The 23,765-nt window shown below is 41.6% G+C and overlaps 1 protein-coding gene across 3 annotated transcripts in view; it reads left to right on the top strand.

Moving 5' to 3' along the window:
• Positions 1-23,765, top strand: part of MIA3 (MIA SH3 domain ER export factor 3) — a 75,627-nt gene that overhangs the window by 16,862 nt on the left and 35,000 nt on the right. For 2 of the 3 annotated variants that reach the window (XM_002809423.6, XM_024233907.3), the window contains exons 1-4: positions 10,991-11,169; positions 14,071-14,204; positions 17,358-17,444; positions 20,177-22,991. In XM_002809423.6, the coding sequence (XP_002809469.3) occupies positions 11,037-11,169; positions 14,071-14,204; positions 17,358-17,444; positions 20,177-22,991 (3,169 nt within the window). In that variant the 5' untranslated portion in view covers positions 10,991-11,036. Of the gene's footprint in view, positions 1-10,990; positions 11,170-14,070; positions 14,205-17,357; positions 17,445-20,176; positions 22,992-23,765 lie in introns of those variants that run through there. The other variant, XM_054519979.2, reaches the window with a different exon arrangement.

Raw genomic sequence — 23,765 nt, 5'->3', positions numbered from 1 at the left:
TCAGCTGGGCATGGTGGCTCACACCTGTAATCCCAGCACCTTGGGAGGCCAAGGTGAGCAGATCACCTGAGGTCAGGAGTTTGAGACAAGCCTGGCTGATATGGTGAAACCCCATCTCTACTAAAAATACGAAAATTAGCCAGGTGTGCTAGCACATGCCTGTAATCCCAGCTACTTGGGAGGCTGAGGCAGGAGAATCACTTAAGCCTAGGAGGTGGAGGTTGCAGTGAGCTAAGATTGTGCCACTGCACTCCAGCCTGGGCAACAGAGTGAGATTCTATCTCAGAAAAAAAAAAAAAGTCCACAGTCCAAAGTCTTATCTGAGACAAGGCAAGTCCCTTCCACCTATGAGCCTGTAAAATCAAAAGCAAGTTAGTTACTTCCTAGATACAATGGGGGTGTAGGCACTGGATAAATAGAGCCATTCCAAATGGGAGGAATTGGCCAAAACAAAGGGGCTAGAAGCTCTATACAAGTCCTTAATCCAGTGGGGCAGTCAAATCTTAAAGCTCCAAAACTCTCTCCTTTGACCCCATGTCTCACACCCAGGTCATGCTGATGGAATAGGTGGGTTCCCGTAGTCTTGGGCAGCTCCACCCCTGTGGCTTTGCAGAGTACAGCCTCCCTCCCAGCTGCCTTCACAGGCTGGCACTGAGTGTCTGCAGCTTTTCCAGGTGCACAGTGCAAGCTGTCAGGGGATCTACCATTCTGGGGTCTGGAGGATGGTGGCTCTTTCTCACAGCTCCACTAGGCAGTGCCCCAGTAGGGACTCTGCATGGGGGCTCCCATTCTAAATTTCCCTTCTGTGGTGCCCTAGCAGAGGTTCTCCATGAGGGCTCCGCTCCTGCAGCAAACTTTTGCCTGAGCATCCAGGCCTTTCCTTGCATCTTCTGAAATCTAGGTGGAGGTTCCTAAACCTCAATTCTTGACTTCTGTGCACTCACAGGCTCAACATTACATGAAAGCTGCCAAGGCTTCAGGCTTGCACCCTCTAAATCCATGGCCCAAGCTCTACATTGGCCCCTTTCAGCCACAGCTGAAGCAGGTGGGATACAGGGCACCAAGTCCCTAGACTGCATACAGCAGAGGGACCCTGGGCCAGGCACACAAAACCACTTTTTCCTCCTAAACCTCCAGGCCTGTGATGGGAGGGGCTGCCACAAAGGTCTCTGACATGCCCTGGAGACATTTTCCCCATTGTCTTGGCTCATTGTTACTTATGCAAATTTCTGCAGCCAGCTTGAATTTCTCCCCAGAAAATGGGGTTTTCTTTTCTATCACATTGTCAGGCTGCAAATTTTCCAAACTTTTTTTTTTTTTTTTTGAGACAGATTCTTGCTCTGTCACCAGGCTGGAATGTGGTGGTGCGACCTTGGCTCACTGCAACCTCCGCCTCCCAAGTTCAAGTGATTCTCCTGCCTCAGCCTCCCAAGTAGCTGGGACTACAGGTGTGCACCACCATGCCCAGCTAATTTTTGTATTTTTAGTATAGATGGGGTTTCACCATTTTGGCCAGGATGGTCTTGATCTCTTGAGCTCATGATCCACCCGCCTCAGCCTCCCAAAGTGCTGGGATTACAGGCGTGAGCCACTGTGCCCAGCCAAATTTTCCAAACTTTTATGCTCCATTTCCGTTTTGAAGCTGAATGCCTTTAACAGCACCCAAGTCACCTCTTGAATGCTTTCTTTTAGAAATTTTCTTCTGCAAGATACCCTAAATCATCTCTTTCAAGTTCAAAGTTCCACAAATCTCTAGGGCAGGGGCAAAATGCTGCAAGTCTCTTTGCTAAAACATAACAAGAGTCACCTTTGCTCCAGTTCCCAACAAGTTCCTTATCTGCCTCTGAGACCACCTCCTCCTGGACCTTATTGTCCATATCACCATCAGCATTTTTGTCAAAGCCATTCAACAAGTCTCAAGGAAGTTCCAAATTTTCCCACATTTTCCTGTCTTCTTCTGAGCCTTCCAAATTGTTCCAACCTCTGCCTGTTACCCAGTTCCAAAGTTGCCTCCACATTTTTGGGTATCTTTTCAGCAATGCCCCACTCTACTGGTACCAATTTACTGTATTAGTTTGTTTTCATGCTGCTGATAAAGACATATCTGAGACTGGGCAATTTACAAAAGAAAGAGGTTTATTGGACTCACAGTTCCACATGGCTGGGGAGGCCTCACAATCATGGCAGAAGGCAAGGAGCAGCAAGCCACGTCTTACATGGATGGCAACAGACAAAAAGAGAGCTTGTACAGGGAGACTCCCATTTTAAAAACCATCAGATTTTGTGAGACCTATTCACTATCATGAGAACAGCATGGGAAAGACCCGCCCCATGATTCAATAATCTCTCACTGGGTCCCTCCCACAACACGTGGGAATTATGGGAGCTACAAGATGAGATTTGGGTGGGGACACAGAGCCAAACCATACTATTTAGTTTCTAAGACTTGGAGATCTTCCAGATACCTTTTTGTTATTGATTTCTAATTTAACTCCATGTGGTCAGAGAACATATTTTGCATAATTTGAATTTTTAAAAACATATTGTTCTGTGGCCCATGACATTGTTGTAACTATTCCACAAAAACTTAAAAAGAATATGTATTCTGTTGTCGTCAGGTGGAGTGTTCTACAAATATCAATTAGGACAAGTTAATTGATGGTGTTAAGCCTTCTATATCCTTACTGATTATCTGAGTTCTTGTTCGATCAATTATTGAGAGAGAGGTGTTGAAATCTCCAACTATTTGTGCAGTTCTCCTATTAGGTTTTATCACTTTTTGCTTCATGAATTTTAAAGTTCTATTATTAAATGTATATACATTTAAAATTGTATCATCTTGATGAGTTGTCTTCTTTAACATTATGAAATGGCTATCTCTGGTAATATTCTTTGCTCTTAAATCTATTTTGTCTGATATTAATTTGTCTACTCTAGCTTATTTTGATTAATGTTAGCGTGGTTTATCTTTTTTTACATTTAATGTATTTGTGTCATTATGTTTCAATTGTGTTTTCTTGTAGACAGCATCTAGTAGGGTATTGCTTTTGAATTGTATCTAACAATCCTGCCTTTGACCATTTACATTTAATGTGATTATTGATATGATTGATAAAATCCAGGGTCTTGTTATTTCCTTTCTATTTGTCCCATCTGTTTTTTTTTCCCTTTTACTCTTTTATCTTCTACTTCTGAATTAACCACAGGTTATCTCCTTTATGAGCTTACTAGCTATAATTGTGCTTTTTTGGTGTTGCCTCAGGGTTTATAGTATATATCTTTAATTTATTATACTATACCTTCATGGAATATTTTATCACTTCATCTATAGTTTAAGATCTTTATTTCTATTTCTCCTCTCCTGCTTTTATACTTTTGTTGTCATTCATTTTAATGTACATATAGTGTATATTTCATGATATATTGTTATTAGTTTGCTTTAAACAGTTAATTATCTTTTAAAGAGATTTTTAAAATAAGAAACATGTTTTATATATTTTAAATAGAAAAATATTTTATATTTGCCCACATATATACATTTCTGGCATTCTTTATTCTTTTTTGTATATCCAGATTTCCATCTGTTATTTTTTTCTGCCTAAAGGGCTTCAACATTTCTTGAATTGTAGATCTTGTAGTGATGAATTCTTTCAGCATTTGTGCATGTGAAAATGTATTTTACCATATTTTGTCTTGCTTTATTTTGCATAGTTAGAAATTTACTTTTTGACATGAGAGTCTTTTGGAGGGGTACAGCTTTATTGATCTATAACTCGCATACCATACAATCCACCCACTTGAAGTGTACAGTTCTATGGTTATTAGTATAGAGATGTGTAGCCTTCACCACAATCAATTTTAGAACATTTCCATCACCCCAAAGAGAAACTTTGTACACTTCATCTGTCAATCCTTGAGTTCCCATCTCTTCTAGCCCTGGGCATCCTACTTTCTGTGTCTATAGATTTTTCTACTCTGAAAATGTCATCTAAATGGAACCATACAGTATGTGGCTTTTTGTGGCTAAGTTCTTTCATTTAGAATAATGCATTCAAGGGTCACTTATGTTGTAGTTTGTATCATTATTTCGTTCCTTTTTAATTGTCACTGTATTAATATACCTACCATATTTTATACCTACCATTAATTCATCAGTTGAATGAACACGTGGGTTGTTTCCATTTTTTACTTTCATGAATAATGCTGTTATGAGCATTGGTGGACAAGGTTTTGTGTGGATATAAGTTTTCATTGCTCTTGGTTATATAACTAGGGGTAGATTTATTGGGTCATATGGTAATTCTATGTTTATCTTCTTGAGGAACTGCTAGACTATTTTCCAAAGTGCCTGTACCACTTGATATTCCTACCAGCAACATATGTGTGTTCCCATTTCTCCACATTCTTGACAACATCTGTTATTCTCTTTTATATTATAGCCAACCTAGTAGGTATGAAGTAGTGTCTCATTGTGGTTTTGATTTACACTCCTCTACTAGCTAATGATGTTGATTATCTATCCTTTCATTTGCTTATGGGCCATTGAATATTTTCTTTGGAGAAATGTCTATTCCAATCCTTTGCCCATTTTGTTTTGTTTTGTTTTGAGACAGAGTCTAGCTCTGTCACCCAGGGTGAAGGGCAGTGGTGTGATCTCGGCTCACTGCAACCTCCTCCTCCCAGGTTCAAGTGATTCTCCTGCCTTGACCTCCCTAGTAACTGGGATTACAGGAGCATGCCACCATGCCCAGCTGATTTTTTTGTATTTTAGTAGAGATGGGGTTTCACTGTGTTGCCCAGGCTGGTCTAGAACTCCTGAGCTCGGACAATCCACCTGCCTCGGCCTCCCAAAGTGCTAGGATTACAGGCGTGAGCCACCGCACCTGGCCCCTTTGCCCATTTTCAAATTGGGTTATTTATTTACCTTCTTCTTATTGAGTTGTAAGAGTTCCTTATATATTCTAGGTACAAGTTCTTTATCAGATATATTAATTTCAAATATTTTCTTCTGTTCTTTGTGACTGCCTTTTCATTTTTCTTTTTTTAAATTTTGTTTTGTTATAATGTCTCTTCATTTTCTTGATGGTAACCTTTGAAGCATAGAAGTTTTATATTTGATAAAGTCTAATTTATTTGTTCTTTTCTTTCGTTCCTTGTGCTTTTGGTGTCATAGATGAGAAACCATTGCCTATTCCAGGATTTACCCCTATGTTTTTTTCTAAGAGTCTTATGGTTTTAGCTATGACATTTAGGTCTGTGATCCATTTTGAGTTAAGCTTTATATGTGGTAGGAGGTAGGGTTCAACTTAACTCTTTTGCACATGGATATTCAGTTGTCTTAGCATCATTCATTGAAAAGACTTTACCTCATCTTTGAAAGAAAGACTACCTCATCTTTGGTATATAATTCCAGAATGTCAACTTTCTTTTCCTTCAGAACTTTAAAAATGTTGATCTACTGTGTTCTGGCTGACATGGTTTTGAAAAGAAGTATACTGTCATTTTATCTTTGCTCCTTTCTATATATTATGTATATTTTCTGTAGATCCTTTTCAAGTTTTTTTCCTTACCACTGGTTTTAGCCAATTTGATGTGCATTGGTGTTGTTTTCTTGATGTTTCCTGTGCGTGGGGTTTGTTGGGCTTCTTGAATCTGTGAGTTTTCATCAAATTTGGAATACCTTCACTCATTATTTATTCAAAAATGTTTTCTGTCTCTTCATCTCCTTCAGCGACCCCAATTACACATACATTGGACTGGTTGAAGTTGTGCATACTGATGGTCTATTCATTTCTTTCCATCTCTTTACTCTTTGTGTTTCATTGTTTGATTTTTTTTTCTTTTTAAAAATTTTTGTTTTCCTTTTTTTGCTTTGTACATCTGTCAGCTCATACCTATAGGTTTCATTGTGAAGAGTTTATATTGCTACATCTTCAAGCTCACTAATATTGTCTTCTGTAGTATACAATCTTTTGTTAATCCTATCCAGTGTATTTTTTATCTCAGGCATTGGTTTTTTTCACCTAAGTTTGAATTCGATTGTTTTTATATCTTGTTTCTCTTTTATATACGTATGCTTTCCTATAGCATTTTGAACATATGGACTATAACTGTGTTCATATCCTTGTGTAATAATTCCATCATTAGTGTCATTTTGGATCATTTCTATTGATCAATTTCTCTTTATTATGGGTTGCATTTTCTTACTTCTTTGCATACCTTATAATTTTTCACTGCATTCCAGACATCATGAATTTACCTTGTTGAGTGTTAGATATTTTTGTATTCTTTTAAATATGCTAGAGGTTTATTCTGGAATGCAGTTAATTTACTTGGAAGCATTTTGATCTTTTCAAGGCTTGCTTTTAAGTTTTGCTAGGCAGGACCAGGGTAGCCTCTAATCTTGGGCTAATTTTTCCCTTTTACTGAATACTTTACTTGATGCCCTGTTTATTACAGATTTTTCTACTCTGGCTGGTGATAGTACAAACTGTTCTGCACTCTAACAATTGTCTCTTCCATTCCTCCCTGGTGTTCTTTTCCTGGCATCAGCTAGTTCCTCACACACATATGCTTATTGTTACTCAGCTGAAGACTTGAAGGAAATCCTCTGTAGATCTCTGGAGCTCTCTCTGTACAATTCTCTCTTCTCCGTGTAGCATTTTTTTTTCCTCTCTTGGACTTTGCCCTGTGAACTCTAGCTACATTGGCTTCCTCAAACTCTCAAATCTGTCTCTTTAACTCAAGAAGATTTCCTATTTGAGTTTCTCTTCCCTGGCTGTGTCCTGGAAACTCTCCAGGCAGTAAGCAAGCGCAATCATAGCACTCATCTCATCTCTCAAGTTTATCTTAGGGATTACTGTTCTATATTGCTTATTGTCCAATGTCTGACAACATTTCATATATTTTGTCCAGATTTTTAGATGTTTAATGTGAAAGGGTAAATCCTGTCCCTGTTACTCCATCTTGGGTGGAAGCTATAGTCCTCAATAAATGTTTGACTCCATTCTCTAAACACTGAGTGATTTTATCATTGGCAATAGACTAGGTTCTTACTGGTAACTTCAGTGTTAGACCTTCTGGATGTTTATGGCTAGGCACCATGGCAAGTTTACAATGATATATGTTATTGTGATGTCTCCTATTTGTTTCAGTTATCTCTTGTTTTCTCATTTAGACTGCAAATTCCCTGATGTCAGAAACCCTCCAATCTTGCGTTTCTATGTATCTTCCATCCCAAACTAGACAAATTTAACTCTTACTCAATCTTTACCCATTTGAAAATTCCATTTGAAGTGTTACCAAATAATACACGTAGGATTAGAGTTTATGTTAAACATCAGTGCCACATATTCAAATGCTATGAGTGAAAATGAATGCTGATTCATCCCCTAATTTTATATATGCTAGGAGGAAGAACCACCACCCCTACCTGCATTGTGGTCAGCTGAGAACTGTCTTCTAATTATCCACCAGGCTTGTCAATATCTTTTTAAGAAAATAATTTTTTCAAAAATGTACATAAGTCAAAACCCTATAAAATCTACACACTTAAGTAGCTAGTTCTTCAGTAACAGAGAGCTCTGACCTTTCATGTAAAAGCATATGTAAATATTAGTCAAAGTAAATATTATTCACTTTGTAAAGTAATAATATTCAATTAGATCATGTTGGAGTTTTGTTTTTTTCATCAATGAATTGTTATTAATTCTAATCTAAGGAGAAATAAGATAAAATCATGTTTTAAATCTGCTTTAATATTCTGGTAGTATATAGGGAAAAAATACGTGCTGTTTCATCCACTCCCTCTGCAACAAATACACCCTCATTCAACAGTAAATACATTTCAGGTTCTGTCCTTGGCGGTAAGGATGCCGCTGAGGGTTTGACACCAAATGCCTTGTTTTCATGGTATATTCCCTTTTGGTACTATTCATTTTATGGAGGCTTTATTTAGGTTAATAGCATAATATATTTATAATATGTGAAGATCCGTGGGTTTATTCAACAAATCATTTGTTGAGTACCTTATATATTCCAGACATTGTTCTAGGCACTGATATTACAGCAGTGAACAAAACAGATAAATCCGCTGCTTCCACAGAGCTTATATTGGAGGTTGGGTGGCAGTAAAGTAGATAAACATAAGGCAGGTGGTAAACGCTCTAAAGAAAAATAAAGCAGGGTGATGAGCCAGCTAGTCATGAGAAGGAGTTCTGTTTTATGTAGGGGTATCAGGGAAGGCCTCATTTGTAAGACATGGCACTGTTACAGAGACATGATGAAGTGAGGAAACTAGTTAGCCAGGCAGACTATTTGGGGAATTATTCCAGGCTGAAGGAAAATTGCAAGTGCAGATACACGAATGCAGGATTAGGCTTGGTGTATCTGAGTAGAACCAACAGAGCAAGGGAGGAGTGTTAGGAAATGAGGGTAAAAGGGCAGAGGAGTAAAATTAAATAAGACAGTGTACTCCATAAAAAAGTAATTGCATTTTACTTGGAAATGGGAAGCCATGGGAAGGTTATGAGCAGGGGAGAGGCATGACCACATTTATTTCATAAAACTATTGCTTTAGTACTATTGAGACTATGACTTTGGAAGGGCAAGAGCAGAAGCAAGAACATGACAAGGCTATTGCAGTTATTCGGGTGAGAGATGGGTGGCCTGGCCTGCACTGCTGGCACTGGAGATGGGGAGAAGTGGTCAGATTCTGAATGTATTTCAAATGTTTATGCTGAGTGAAAGAGTCAGACAAAAAAAGAATGTATACTGTATTATTCCATTTATATCAAATTCTAGAAAATGCAAACCAATCTGCAGTGACAGAAGGTTGTCTGAAGACAGCTGGGACAAGGGAGGGAGGGATTATAAAGGATCATGAGAACTCTTTCAGAGGTGATGGTGATGAATATGTTAATTAACTTCATTGTGGTAATGGTCTCACGGGTGTAGACATATGTCAAAAATTATCAAATTGTACACTTTAAACATGTGCAATTTATTGTAGGTTAATTATACTTCAACAAAGCTATTAAGAAAGACATGGGATTGTCTGATGGATTGGACTTGGGTGTGAGAGAAAAGAGGTCAAGGATGGTTTGTATGTTTTTGGCTTAAGCACCTAGAAGATAGGAATTAAATTGTCATTCCTATTCCTCAAATAGGGAAGACTGAAAGGAGCAGAGTTTGAGAGGAAAAGATAAAGAGTTTGGTTTTCCACATATTGTTAGAGATGCCTGTTAGACACATCTAAGATATTAAAACAAATAAATACACAGTAGAAAAGAAATGAAGAATGAACGGAACTACTACTTGGATAGAAAGTGCTTGTCCGTGACCTTACCAAATGTATATTTTCTCAGGACAGCATTGGAGTTACATTGGCCCAGTAGGATCTCTCACGGCTCCTACAGACAAAAATTTGTGAGCATCTGTTTACCGTTTTTTCCTTATTCGATATAATGGATTGCACAGACAAGCCACATTCTTTCTTCTTGCTTTTAAATAATACGATTTGTTTGGGAAACCAGCTGCTGGGTTTGTTGTTTAAGGTTGATGAGTAACCTTAGAGATTGCAATGAGAAGCTGCTGGTCACAGACAAATGCCAAGTTCTTCAACCAGGGCTGGAGAGCATTGTAGCCACTCTTCTCTGGGCTGACCTGCTCATGCAGTCCCCCGCTTTTTAAATTTGCACATATAAATAATCCAGTTATAGTATGATTTAAATAAGATTTTGCTTCCCTGCTCAGAAAGAAAGTACAAAAATTGCTTGTTGCTTGATGGGGGCTTTACAGAGTTGTGATTAAAAAGGAGCATACTACCTGGGTTTGAATCTTAGCTCCGTCACTCACTAGGTGTTTGAATGCCTTAAGGTAGTCATCTCTGAAATGGGGATCATAATAGGACCTACTACTCTAAGGTGCGATTGTTGTGAAGATTAATCTTAATTCTGGCATGAAATAAGTATAAAATGGAAGCTCATCACACTGTTATTGAATTAATTTACTTTTTTTCCTATGGATATAGATCTAGGAATCTCAAGATCTCAGCCCAAGGACCATTACTCATTTCTATTAACGACCAAGCAGGCTACGGGCTCTGATTTACATCCTCAGTCCCCTATTCCACTCACCTCCCCCTTTCTTAATCAAAGAGCATCACGGGATGATCCCCCCAAGGAAGCCCTGGGAGGCTGAAGAGGAGGGAGCCTGAAACCAGAGACTAACAGTGGCAAATCGCGGGTGGGATTTGGTAGTTCAGAAAAGGAGGTACCATGCCAAGAGTGGGGGTAGCGGGGTGAAGTGGGGGGCTGGTTCGGGACAGGCCACAAACCAGAAGCTGCGAGAAGGCGCCAGAAGGGACCTGTTGAGATGGCGCAGGGTTGGGGGACCCAAGCGCGCAGGGAGGGGTGAACTAAGAATGGAGTCACGCGGAGGTTCTGCGAGGGACTGGGGCAAAGGCAGCTGATTGGGCGAGGGAGAACACTTAGAGTCCTGGTTGCCAAGGCAGCGACCAGAGGAGAAGGCTTCGAGGAGAGGACAAGGCTGCTGCCAGTCCTCCTCCTAGAGGTCTCCCGCATCCCTCGTAGAGCCCCTGCTGACGTGTCAGTCGGAAACTGCTCAGACCTTCGCGGGCGCCGCCCCTCTGCGCTTGTCTTCCCACACGCCCCCGGCGCTCCGCCCGGTCCCTGCCCGCGTCCCTGCGCCCGTCCCCGCCCCCGTCCCCGTCCCGGTCCCCGCCCCGGTCCCCGCCCCCGTCCCCGCCCCTGTCCCCGTCCCCGCCCCCGCCCCAGCCCCCCTCCCCGCCCCAGCCCCCCTCCCCGCCCCAGCTCCCCTCCTCCCCGCCCCAGCTCCCCTCCTCCCCGCCCCAGCCCCCCGCTCCCCGCCCGGTCCCCGCCCCCGCCCCCCTCCCCGCCCCGTCCCCGCCCCCGTCCCGCCCCTCTGCGCCCGCCCCGTCCCCGCCCCCGTCCCGCCCCTCTGCGCCCGCCCCTGCCTCCTCCTCCGCGTCACCGGCTCCCCGAGTTGACCACAACATGGCTGCGGCGCCTGGGCTGCTCGTCTGGCTGCTCGTGCTCGGGCTGCCCTGGCGGGTGCCGGGCCCGCTGAACCCCAGCACTGGCCGGCGCTTCTCGGAGCACAAACTCTGCGCGGACGACGAATGCAGCAGTGAGTGCGCTAGGGGGGCGGCTGGCCTCGGGGTCTCCGCCGGTCCCGGGGTCTCCGCGGCGGCGCCGCCTGGGCTGTGCGGGGACCGGAGTTCCGCAGCCCCGCAGGCCGGCCCGGGGGTCCCAGGCGGGACGGGCTGAACGCGGGGGTGGGCGCGCTCCGGGTGCCTGTGTCTGCCTTCTCCCGCCCTGCCTGCGCCCGGCCCCTCGGGCCTGACCATGGGGGGCTGCACCTCCCACTTGTTGCCAGCGTTTTATTTTTCCTCTGCTGAGGCGGGGGGTTGCTTGCGGTGGTCCCCGGCTTCCCCAGTAGTGGCTCACAGCGTCCCCTTCCCACCCCTCCATCCGCCTGGGCTCGGAGGATAGATGTGGTTGCGCGCCGCGCGTCTGGGCTCCCCACGCCGCAACCAAAGCTTTCTTGCCCGCGCTGCGGGGACCTCAGTGGGTGCATCACCCCGGCAGATGCGCCAAGGGCTCGGTGGGCGTTTTCCCAGTGGCAGGTTGATGGTGGGGTTTGTTTGGAAAGGCTCCCTGGCGCTGCTCCTTTGCCCTTCTGCTTTATTGGGATTTGGGCTTGTACCGCCTTTTGAACAGGAATTGGGAGTTTAGGTTTGGGACGAGTCCGGAGTCCAAGCACTCATTGTATTCCGAGGTCTCTGCCCTGACTTTCATCAATCCTGTCGTTTCTCTGCTTGGAAGCCTCCTTGCAGACTGCCAGGCAGGGCTGCAGGAAGACCAAAATCTTTCGCTCTGCAGAGACCGAGGATCTGCACTGGCCACCTGGGACCGGCAGCCTCCTCTTCTGTGCGCAGGAAGCGGAATTGCTCTCCAGTCTGGGATTGGAGGTGGGCGGTGGAGAGGGCACAGATCTTCAGGCTCAGATGAAGAGGGTTATTACAGGAATGACAGTAAATACTCCAAGGGTCTCATAAGCCAAGCTTGGTTTAGCCTTAGCCACTTGTGTGTTGAAACCTCTTCCCTCTATGTTCGCTGGACCAGGATCATTTTAGGGCCTCCCAGACCGTCTCAACCTTGTAACTTACTGATAGCCACCGCAGAAACGGTTTTTCATACACTGTTAAGCAATGCCTGTAGAAAAGTATTCATTTTAAGAAGGCCAAGAACCCTACGGTTTAGCTGTTTATATTCAAATTGATGTTATCAAAACCGAATTTCATAATATGAACTGTTTGTATCTCTACAACACTAATCAAGAAAAGAGATCTTTAATGAGTGTGAAGCCATTCCTAGAGATAACCCTGTGGTTGATGTAAATAAACACTACAAAAGCGGTACAACTGCCATGATTTTTCCCTTTAGTTTTCTTGGGTCAAAACCACGCTGTTACCCATTTGCCGTTGGCAATGGCAAGATAGTTGGTATTCTTTGCTTGCAAGCATTGCCCTGCCTGGGTTCCTCAATACAGGTTACCCGGAGAATCATCACGTCACTGATGCTTCTTCAGTACTGAGGCGTGATGTTAGAAGAGCTCACGGTTGTAACATAACTTGAGAAATGGTATGTGTTCAGAGGAAACCAAATACAATAGGCATCAACAGGAGCAAGGTCTAGATGGGTCTGTGTTGTGTTGTAGAAAGTGTTTAGTAATGTGAGTGTGTACGGTGCCCTTGTGTGCTTTTCAAATAGCTGTTCCACAGGGCGCATTTTGTTGGCATCTGATATATTATTATAAATCCTCTATGATCTATTATAAGGGGGAGCAAAAGAAACATTGCCGTTTCCAGTTCTGATCTTATTCCCAACCTTAAATTGTCCATCACCTTAAACCTGGCCTCACACTCAATTATATCTGAGCTACAAAGCTGACATGTTGGAAAGTAATCAGAGTTTAGCTTCAAAAAACAAGTAGCCCCTTCCAAATCTATATGTGTGTATAGCCATTTAAAGGCACGTTTTTAATGTATTTTATTGCAAATTGGCTTTTGGAAAAAATCTTGTTTCCATTCATCCTTCTTTGTCTCTGCTATTTAGATGTATTTATTGTCCATTTCATCTTACATGGAAAACTGTGTATGTGGTCAACAAAAATAAAAGTACTGCTTCTACCGGTTTCTAGATCAAGCGTGATTGAATTACTGACCTATTCTCATAGTTTTGCTTAGTCCCAGCCAAATGAGATGTCGACTTTTTATTTTGTTTATAGAAAAATATACATAAGGGTATTCTTTCCTTTGTTTTGAAACTTAATGTTGGATACAGTCAACATTATTTACTTTCAGAAAATATTGCCTTGTGATGTAATTGAATCTGTAGTAGGGTGTGATAGATATCCTTTCCCATTAATTTATCCAGACACTGTACTGAGGGAACAACTTGGCTGCAAATGAAATTGACAGTGTTTACTGCTACATAGTACTGGTTACAGTCACTTGAAGATAGAGCCTTTTAGTGGTTAGTTCAAGTTAATTGACCTCTTGGGGGTTCCTGGGTACTCTAATTCCCTATTACCCTTTCATGTAGCCATGCTTAAGCTAGTCATCATTTGGGCTTGAATTTACCCATTTGCAAAAGGAAGCTTTTTATGAATATGAAACAGAAAAGATTGAGGACTAGAAGGTTAGAGAGGGAATCGAGAGTTTCACTTGGGTGAGAAAAGCCATGTGTGGTAGTTGACACATTGCTTTTTGTTTCTCAGTATTATCCGTAGAGAAAAATAGAGAAGGTTTTCCTTTCCCTTGTCTGCTTGCAGAAGATATGATTTATAGCAGTAAAGCTCTAAGGATTTGAGATACTTTGAGCATATGAAAGAAATTCCAGAGAGTACTGGAAAAACTTGGTTGTTGTTTATAGTGGGATTCTTATATTTCCTGATAAATCAATATGCACTGTGAACACTGAATCCTGATATCTGGCTATTTTTTTTCTCTCTCTTTATATACAGTGTTAATGTACCGCGGTGAGGCTCTTCAAGATTTCACAGGCCCGGATTGTCGTTTTGTGAATTTTAAAAAAGGTGATCCTGTATATGTTTACTATAAACTGGCAAGAGGATGGCCTGAAGTTTGGGCTGGAAGTGTAAGTAAAATTTTGGCATACTTTGTTTGCTTAATTTTTATTGGCTTCTTTAGCACTGTAGATTTAAATGACTGCATTTTCTTGGGACCTTTGATGGAGTTAACTTGTCCTCTCTGCCTGACTGTGAAAAAAGATGGCCCTGTGTCCCCAGCAGGCCTTGGGTCTGCACAGAGTAGGGGCTCAGCAGAGCCTTCTGAAATAGAACTGATTCTGGCAAGTTCCCCTCAGCGTCAACCTCTAGGATGCTCCGTACATATTAGAGGTTGAAATGGTAAGAGCTGAAAAATTCTTTACTTCATTGCTTTAAAAAGGAAGGATTCATAGGAATTAGACTTACTCCTGTAAACTATGTGTGAGAGAGTGTTTCAGGCATGTAAGTTTAAAGTTGATTTTATGTGTATTTCTTTGCTTATATTATTATTTATGAAAAAGTGGCAGTCTTGAGAACAGTTCCCTAATCATCTGTGCTATTATAAGTCTGTAAAAAAGCAAGATGTTGTGTTTCCCGTGTGCTTTCTTGTTTGTATTTTTGTTTGCAGCCTTGGGGGTCATCCTTGTCCTGCTTTTCAGACACTTGTGTCTGGAGGTTACCCCAGGGGATCTGTTCCCGGCTGATTTTATGGGTACCCTGATATCAGACCTGGCAGTCAATGACTGCATCATGCTTTGGTGTTTTTAATGAGGAGATTCACTGGGAGTGACCTGATTGAGAGGCCTGTCTTATGAGTTATTATCCTTTCCTTTTTAGAAAGCGTGATATGTGGACTGTGTCTTTACTTCAAGTAGTAAGGGTCCTCGATATCTTTAGGATTGTCCCAACTTAGAGAAATACCCATCCCAACTATGAAAGTTTTCACTGTCAGTAAAACACCAAACAAACAAAGAGAAAATAAGGCTTCAGAAATCCCCTTGGGGAAAACAGACGGATTTTGTTGGCATTCCAGGTTCCTAGGGAGTAATCTTGGGAAACAACAAGTGGTCAGGTTCAGCTCTCGTATTTAGAGAGCATCCCAAGTGACTCACTCCATACCAAAACAAATCTTTTCTGTTTCTTTCAAGTCTACCTAATGAGATTTGTTGATAATCTTTACTCTTGGAAATATTTTTCCATGTACCTAGGCTGCGTTTTTCATAGAACAGTTAAGTTTTTTTTTCCACTCCTCATCTTTGAGCATTTGGATGAATGAACTTGACTTAACATTTTCCTCCCACTGCAGTTTTGCTCATTCACGTATTCACCTCTGGATGTCCTGTCAGTCTTTCTGGGTCACACCTCTCATCCTGCCTTCTTAAGGAACGCTGCCTTCAGCACCCAGCCAGAAAGGATCTTTGCTGCCTGATGATTGTTTAGGTGGCACTTTGTTTGCGCTGTTCATGTGGCATTTGTTTTACTGCTTTGTATGGCAGTTAATTTGTGTACTGTCTTAGCTCACGTAAAGTCAAAGACTCTTTAATGGAAAGGCTCATGCCTTATCTGTCATCTTTTTCAGTATTTCCTTATGAGGCAGTGGCATTTATTTATATTTGTCCTGATATTATCTTATGCAGAATTTGTTCTCTTAAGGCAATACTCTACTTCCCCCCCTACCCCCCGCCCAAATGAAATCAACAGTACCTCGGCAGAAATGATTTATGAAAGCAAAATTAGACATAAAGATTTTTTCTTGTCATGTGGGCCTATGATTTTTTTTTTTTTTTTTGGTCAAATAAGAAATGAGATGCCACCTGTGGTCCTAATTGACAAAGATTAAGGAAGGTAAATGTATAGTATTTCCCTTTCTCTATATACCTCTACCTCTGATTTGTTTCCTTTTTCCAGGTTCTCCCTTAAAATAGTCTCCCCTCTAATTTGATGAACCTTATTCTTAGGAAATTAAAAACTCTGTCTTCAGCTTTCAAAATGATTCTCATTTCTGTTTCTTAGTTTTCATTCTGCAGTCTTTTTTGGTTTCTTAGCATTTTAGACTTGATCTGCCGATAACACAGAGTTTAATTGCCCTTATCTAATCTCCATGGCAGTATTTTACTACTAATACTGGCTTTCAGATAGTTTTCAGATCGAGAGCACTCATGAATGGAGATGTTTTATGAATTAGTGATAAGATGGCCTTTTTTTCTTTTTGTGCATTTGATTTACATGCCAGCCTCCTCCTTTAATGATTGGGAGATCTACCTCTTCCTTTCAGACAGTGTGTTTCTCAAGAGGGCACATTTTACTAGTGCTGAAAATGAATGGAATTATTTTCTGTACAGATTTTGGTGTGCATGAAACGAAAGCTTGGTGTGCAGATTAGTGTATATTACACTGTAATTTTGTTTTGTCTCCAGTTACCAATATCGTTTTGGAAAATGGCAGTATAGCACATCATATCTGCAAATACAGTTGATCCTTGGGCAACACAGGTTTGAACTCTGTGGGTCCACTTATAATGCAGATTTCTTTCAATAAATATATTGTAAAATTTTGTGGAGATTTGCATTAATTTGTTAAAAACTCAGACTGCATAGCCTAGAAATACTGAAAAAATTAAGAAAAAGATATGTTATTGATATGTAAACTATATGTAGATCCTAGTGTATTTTATTGTTTACTACCATAAAACATTCACAAATCTGTATAAAAAGTTACAGTTTATCAAAATGTACACACACAAACTCAGATCTTACATGGTGCCTTTTGCAGTCGAGAGAAATATAAACAAACGTAAAGATAAAATATTAAATCATAATTGCATAAATTAATTGTACTACATACTGTACTATAATATTTTATAGCCACCTCCTCTTGCTATTCTAGTGAGCTCAAGTATTGTGAGTATCCACTTAAAATGCCATGTGACGCTAATCATTTCCACGTGAGCAGTTCATCGCTCCAGTAAATTGTATAGTGCGTAAAAAGTGATCTCTTGTGGTTCTCATGTATTTTTTGTGTTTAGTGCAATACTGTAAACTTTGAATAACACTCTGGGACCCATACAAAGTGTCACTAGTGATGTTGGAAGTGGTCTCAAATAGCGGAGAAAAGTAATGACATTACAAGAAAAAGCTGATTGCTTGATATGTGCTGTAGATTGAGGTTTGCAGCTCTCTCGTTTATATTTCTCATACAGAATTTGATTGATATGTGTCCCTTTTGCCCATTCTTTTGTACAGGTTGGACACATTTTTGGATATTTCCCAAAAGATTTAATCCAGGTAGTCCATGAATATACCAAAGAAGAGCTACAAATTCCAACAGATGTAAGTTGTGGATTTCTGTCTTGTTCTCAGTTATAAGGTGGCTTATAAGTGACTACCTAGAAAAAAAGAAAAATTTCAAAAGAATTTAAATGAGATTTTATCATAATCTGATAGTTATCTAATATATTGAAATAGATGTTCTTATATAAGGCTATGTACTCTTTTTTTTTTGTGTGTCGGAGTCTCGCTCTGTCACCCAGGCTGGAGTGCAGTGGCGTGATCTCGGCTCACTGCACGCTCTGCTTCCTGGGTTCACGCCATTCTCCTGCCTCAGTCTCTCGAGTAGCTGGGACTACAGGCGCCCGCCACCACGCCCAGCTAATTTTTTGTATTTTTAGTAGAGACGGGGTTTCATTGTGTTAGCCAGGATGGTCTCGATCTCCTGACCTCATGATCCGCCCGCCTCAGCCTCCCAAAGTACTGGGATTACAGGCGTGAGCCACCGCGCCGGGCCAAGGCCGTGTACTCTTATACAAGGCTTTTATTTGCTGCTTTATATGTGAAAAATTAAGAGTTCAGTAGTTTTATATTTACTTATTAATGTTAGAAGGCAAATAATTTCATTTCACAAGCAAAAGGAGAAATTTGAAAACTACTTATTGGATAGCTGTTAGACATTTTAAGGATATAGAAGTCAGGTTAAATTAATTAAGCTCTAATTTTATACTGAGCCAGAAATGCAGACTTACAAAGGTTTTCTTATTATTGACTCTTTAGTGATTTAAGGCACTATAGTTATATATTTGGAAAAGGGAACCAGAGAGTTTCAGGTAAGGTCCAGTCTCATATCTATAAGGCGCTAACTACACATTCTGTAGAGCATTTATCTATAGTGCACAATGGCTTCGTGACTAAAAGGATTTTGTGTTCTAGAATCTGCATTCCATCTGATTATTATTTTTTTGAGACAGAGTCTCTCTCTGCCGCCCAGGCTGGAGTGCAGTGGTGCGATACCAGCTCACTGCAGCCTCTGCCTCCCAGGTTCAAGCAATTCTCCTGCCTCAGCCTCCGGAGTAGCTGGGATTACAGGCGCCTGCCACCATGCCCAGCCAATTTTTTTGTGTTTTTAGTAGGGACGAGGTTTCACCATGTTGGCCAGGCTGGTCTCAAACTCCTGACCTCAAGTGATCCATCTGCGTTGGCCTTCCAAAGTGCTAGGATTACAGGCTGCATTATATATATATATAACACTGTGCCCAGCCCCCCATGTGATTGTTTTCTGAGTTTTAGAATTTATAGTGATTGATGTCTGCTTTCATTCAAAAGTCTTTGAGTAGCTCTTTGAAGTTGCTGCAGAGCGTGCCAGCTGCTGGGCTAGGGCAGGTCTTAGATGAGATTGGCAGAGTGAAGTCACAGAGCTATTGCTATGCTTAAAATTTCTCGATGGTCTCAGGGGTTATATAGTCAATCCTATTGCCTGTTTGGCTTCACTCCTGATGAAGAGACTGCCCGGGATATGAGTGTAAGACAGCAATTCACTGGTCACAGAGACCTGACCTGTTTTGGATTCTGTATACTAATTGCAGTTCCCACTGCATGATTCCCTTGATATTAAAAAAATTGGCTCAGAAGTGTGCATGATGGAAAGAGGGAAGTCATTCATCTCCAGTACACTGGACAGGTCTCACCAGAAGATTGTGAATGTTTAGTTAGGGGAAGAAAATTATCTTTGTTGGTTTTTTAACTTTTCCATCATTTTATGGGTCCTTGTATGTCAATTTGCTTACTGGTGGAGGAAAGGAAAAATATAGATTTACTTGATAGTCCTGAAAGCAGATCTTAGTGACTGCCTAGAATCCTTATTTGGAGTTAGGTACCTACCTTACTGAATCTTGTTTTCAAGTTGTTCTTGTGGCAGTATTAAAATGGGGAGCCTCCTTTATACCATTCTTTGTTCTCTTACATTTTTATATCTCATGCACTTGTATCTCAGTAAGTTCCTTCTGAAGCTGATTTCTTTCCCAGTCCAAGGAAAATATGAGCCCCAAATCCATGTAGACTGAGAGCCTGACAGCCAGGTGATTCTGCCTGTTTCTGACTGGGTGAGCAGAGAAGTATGACATAGAGGGCGCAATGTAGAGAAGCTGATGGTCTTTCAGCTCCTCCTGGATGGGTTATTATGAGGTGAATTCCCAGAACATCAGGCATAGATGTTGGGAGTTGGGGAACCCAATAAATGACACCTCACTTTTCCCCACCTGTGCTCAAAACAAATTGAGAGACCCAGGAGTTGGGCAAATAGGAGATCAAAATGACCCCATTATTTACTGATAAAGCTGTTTGGGGTATGCAGAAATAATGGGCTTTCTAACATTGCAGTCTAAACTAAGATGGACTTATCCAGTCACAGACAGAGCTACCCAATAGGGGTCTCCCCAGGTGGGACTGTCCCTGTAAAACGGACAGCATGGAGGAACAGAATATGCATTTCCTCTCCAGCAGGTCCCAAACAGAAAACAGGATTGGGACTGAGCAAACTCACCGGTCACATGAATCATTCTTCCCCTGGGGAAGAGAGAATGAAGGGAAGCCAGGAGTATTACTCAGATGGGAAAGTGGGTTCCAGCCTCCTATCCACCCACTGCCCAAGAACAGTCAGTGCCCAGTGTTGACGTAAAAGCTCCTCTAGAGCCAAACATGAATTTGAGATTATCTCAATCATTAACATGGATAAGAGTTTGCTCTGGTGACAGTTGGCTATTGACAGACTAATGTTTTTCTTTTTCTTACAGGAGACGGATTTTGTTTGTTTTGATGGAGGACGAGATGATTTTCATAATTATAATGTAGAAGAACTTTTAGGGTTTTTGGAACTGTACAATTCTGCAGCTACAGATTCTGAGAAAGCTGTAGAAAAAACTTCACAGTATATGGAAAAAAACCCTGAATTAGCTAAGGAAAGGGAACCTGAACCTGAACCAGTAGAAGCCAACTCAGAGGAAAGTGATAGTGTATTCTCAGAAAACACTGAGGATCTTCAGGAACAGTTTACAACTCAGAAGCACCACTCCCATGCAAACAGCCAAGCAGATCATGCTCAGGGAGAGCAGCCTTCATTTGAATCTTTTGAAGAAATGCTGCAAGATAAACTAAAAGTGCCAGAAAGTGAAAACAACAAAACCAGCAATAGTTGTCAGGTCTCAAATGAACAGGATAAGATTGATGCCTATAAACTTTTGAAAAAAGAAATGACTTTAGACTTGAAAACCAAATTTGGCTCAACAGCTGATGCACTTGTATCTGATGATGAGACAACCAGACTCGTTACTTCATTAGAAGATGATTTTGATGAGGAATTGGATGCTGAGTATTATGCAGTTGGAAAGGAGGATGAGGAGAACCAAGAAGACTTTGATGAATTGCCATTACTTACCTTTACAGATGGGGAAGATATGAAAACTCCAGCAAAGTCTGGAGTTGAGAAATATCCAACAGATAAAGAGCAGAATTCAAATGAAGAGGACAAGGTTCAGCTAACTGTGCCCCCTGGCATCAAAAATGATGATAAAAATATACTAACAACCTGGGGGGACACTATCTTCTCTATTGTCACAGGAGGTGAAGAAAAAAGAGATACGATGGATTTAGAGAGCTCTAGTTCAGAGGAAGAAAAAGAAGATGATGATGATGCATTAGTCCCAGATAGCAAACAGGGGAAACCACAGTCAGCAACAGATTATAGTGACCCTGACAATGTAGATGATGGTCTTTTTATTGTAGACATTCCTAAAACAAATAATGACAAAGAAGTAAACACAGAACATCACATTAAAGGAAAAGGGAGGGGAGTTCAGGAATCCAAGAGGGGCCTGGTACAAGATGAGACAGAATTAGAGGATGAAAATCAAGAAGGCATGACTGTGCACAGTTCTGTTCACAGCAATAACCTCAACTCTGTGCCAGCTGCTGAAAAGAGTAAAGACACATTAAAATCAGCTTATGATGATAAAGAAAATGACCTAAAAGGAGCAGCTATTCATATCTCAAAAGGAATGCTCCACGAAGAAAAGCCTGGAGAGCAGATTTTGGAAGGTGGCTCAGAGAGTGAATCTGCACAGAAGGCTACAGGGAATCAAATGAATGACAGAAAGATTCAACAGGAATGCTTGGGTAGTGCACCACTCATGGGAGATAACTACCCTAACGCATCCAGAGACAGTGTGGAGGGAGACGCTTTGGTAAATGGGGCCAAACTGCACACGCTTTTAGTGGAGCATCAACATGAGGAATTGAAAGAGGAATTAGTTCTTAAAACTCAAAACCAACCTAGATTCTCCTCTCCAGATGAGATTGATTTGCCCAGAGAACTGGAAGACGAGGTTCCCATTCTGGGAAGAAATCTTCCCTGGCAACAAGAAAGAGATGTGGCTGCCACAGTCAATAAGCAAACGAGTGAGAAGATAAGGCTCTCTGAGGGAGAAGCCAAAGAGGACTCCTTGGATGAAGAGTTTTTTCATCACAAGGCAATGCAGGGCATAGAGGTAGGACAGACAGACCAAACTGACAGCACAGGAGGACCAGCTTTCCTTTCTGAAGTAGAAGAGGATGATTATCCCTCTGAAGAACTGCTAGAGGATGAAAATGCTATAAATGCAAAACCATCTAAAGAAAAAAACCCTGGGAACCAGGGCAGGCAGTTTGATGTTAATCTGCAAGTCCCTGACAGAGCAGTTTTAGGGACCATTCATCTAGATCCAGAAATTGAAGAAAGCAAGCAAGAAACTAGTATGATTTTGGATAGTGAAAAAAAAAGTGAGACTGCTGCCAAAGGGGTCAACACAGGAGGCAGGGAACCAAATACAATGATGGAAAAAGAACGCCCTCTGGCAGATCAGAAAGCACAGAGACCATTTGAAGGAAGTGACTTTTCTGACAGCATAAAAACTCAGACTCCAGAATTAGGTGAAGTGTTTCAGAATAAAGATTCTGATTATCTGAAGAACGACAACCCTGAGGAACATCTGAAGACCTCAGGGCTTGCAGGGGAGCCTGAGGGAGAAATCTCAAAAGAGGACCATAAAAACACAGAGAAATACATGGGCACAGAAAGCCAGGGGTCTGCTGCTGCAGACCCTGAAGATGACTCGTTCCACTGGACTCCACATACAAGTGTAGAGGCAGAGCATAGTGACAAGAGGGAGGACTTACTTATCATAAGCAGCTTCTTTAAAGAACAACAGTCTTTGCAGCGGTTCCAGAAGTACTTTAATGTCCATGAGCTGGAAGCCTTGCTACAAGAAATGTCATCAAAACTGAAGTCAGCGCAGCAGGAGAGCCTGCCCTATAATATGGAAAAAGTCCTAGATAAAGTCTTCCGTGCTTCTGAGTCACAAATTCTGAGCATAGCAGAAAAAATGCTTGATACTCGTGTGGCCGAAAATAGAGATCTGGGAATGAAGGAAAATAACATATTTGAAGAGGCTGCAGTGCTTGATGACATTCAAGACCTCATCTATTTTGTCAGGTACAAGCACTCCACAGCAGAGGAGACAGCCACACTGGTGATGGCACCACCTCTAGAGGAAAGCTCGGTTGGAGCAATGGAAGGTGAGATGCCTATGGCCTTGTAGAACTGGGCTGGAGAAGCAGGTGGGTGGGTCACTGAGGTGCCTCCTATCTTGTGAAGCTCTGTTCAGTTTCCAATGTGCCTAAAGGAGAGGGACAACACAGGGAGGTCCACATGTTCCTTCCTGCCATCTTTCTTTTAGGCTGGAGCATGGAGAAGAATTTCTTGCTGTTTCCCTTAGAATAGTTGAGACTGGTTAGCATTTTCAAAAGGAAACTTTGTAAAAAACTAAAGAGAAATAAACCAGAAAGTAATGTACAAAATACAAATGTCATGTAAAATTATGAAAGGGTTTTATTGAACACAATTTTTCAATCGTCAGATAACTGCTCTGTAACCATGGATTGACTGGTATAACTTTTAGATCAATGCCTTGGCTAAATTCCTACATTCTCCCCAATTTTATCTTTTGTGGATGGCTTGTTCTTCCTGTTTCTTGGGAGCACTTACTCCAGTTAAACCCTCCTGGGCCGTAAGGTTCTTGCATTCAGATTAATCCAGGTTGGGACAAGGCTTGATGCGTGGAAGCCATTCAGTTGAATTAACCCTGAGCCAATATCCTGACATAAGCATTCTGATTCCTAGTTCCTTGTTCTATTCTCTTCATCCAGGCTTTTCTCTTTCTTTTCTTTCCCTTTGCCCACCCGTCCTTCCTTCCTTCCTTCCTTCCTCCTTCTTTCTTTTTTTCTTTTTTTTTTTTCTTAAGACAGGATCTCACCCTGTCACCCAGGCTGGAGTGCAGTGGCATGATCATA

The sequence above is a fragment of the Pongo abelii genome, chromosome 1 (genome assembly GCF_028885655.2).
Source record: "Pongo abelii isolate AG06213 chromosome 1, NHGRI_mPonAbe1-v2.0_pri, whole genome shotgun sequence".
NCBI classification, from domain to species: domain Eukaryota; kingdom Metazoa; phylum Chordata; class Mammalia; order Primates; family Hominidae; genus Pongo; species Pongo abelii.
Note: the sequence above shows the minus strand (reverse complement) of the source record. Positions and strands in the feature narration are given on the sequence as shown.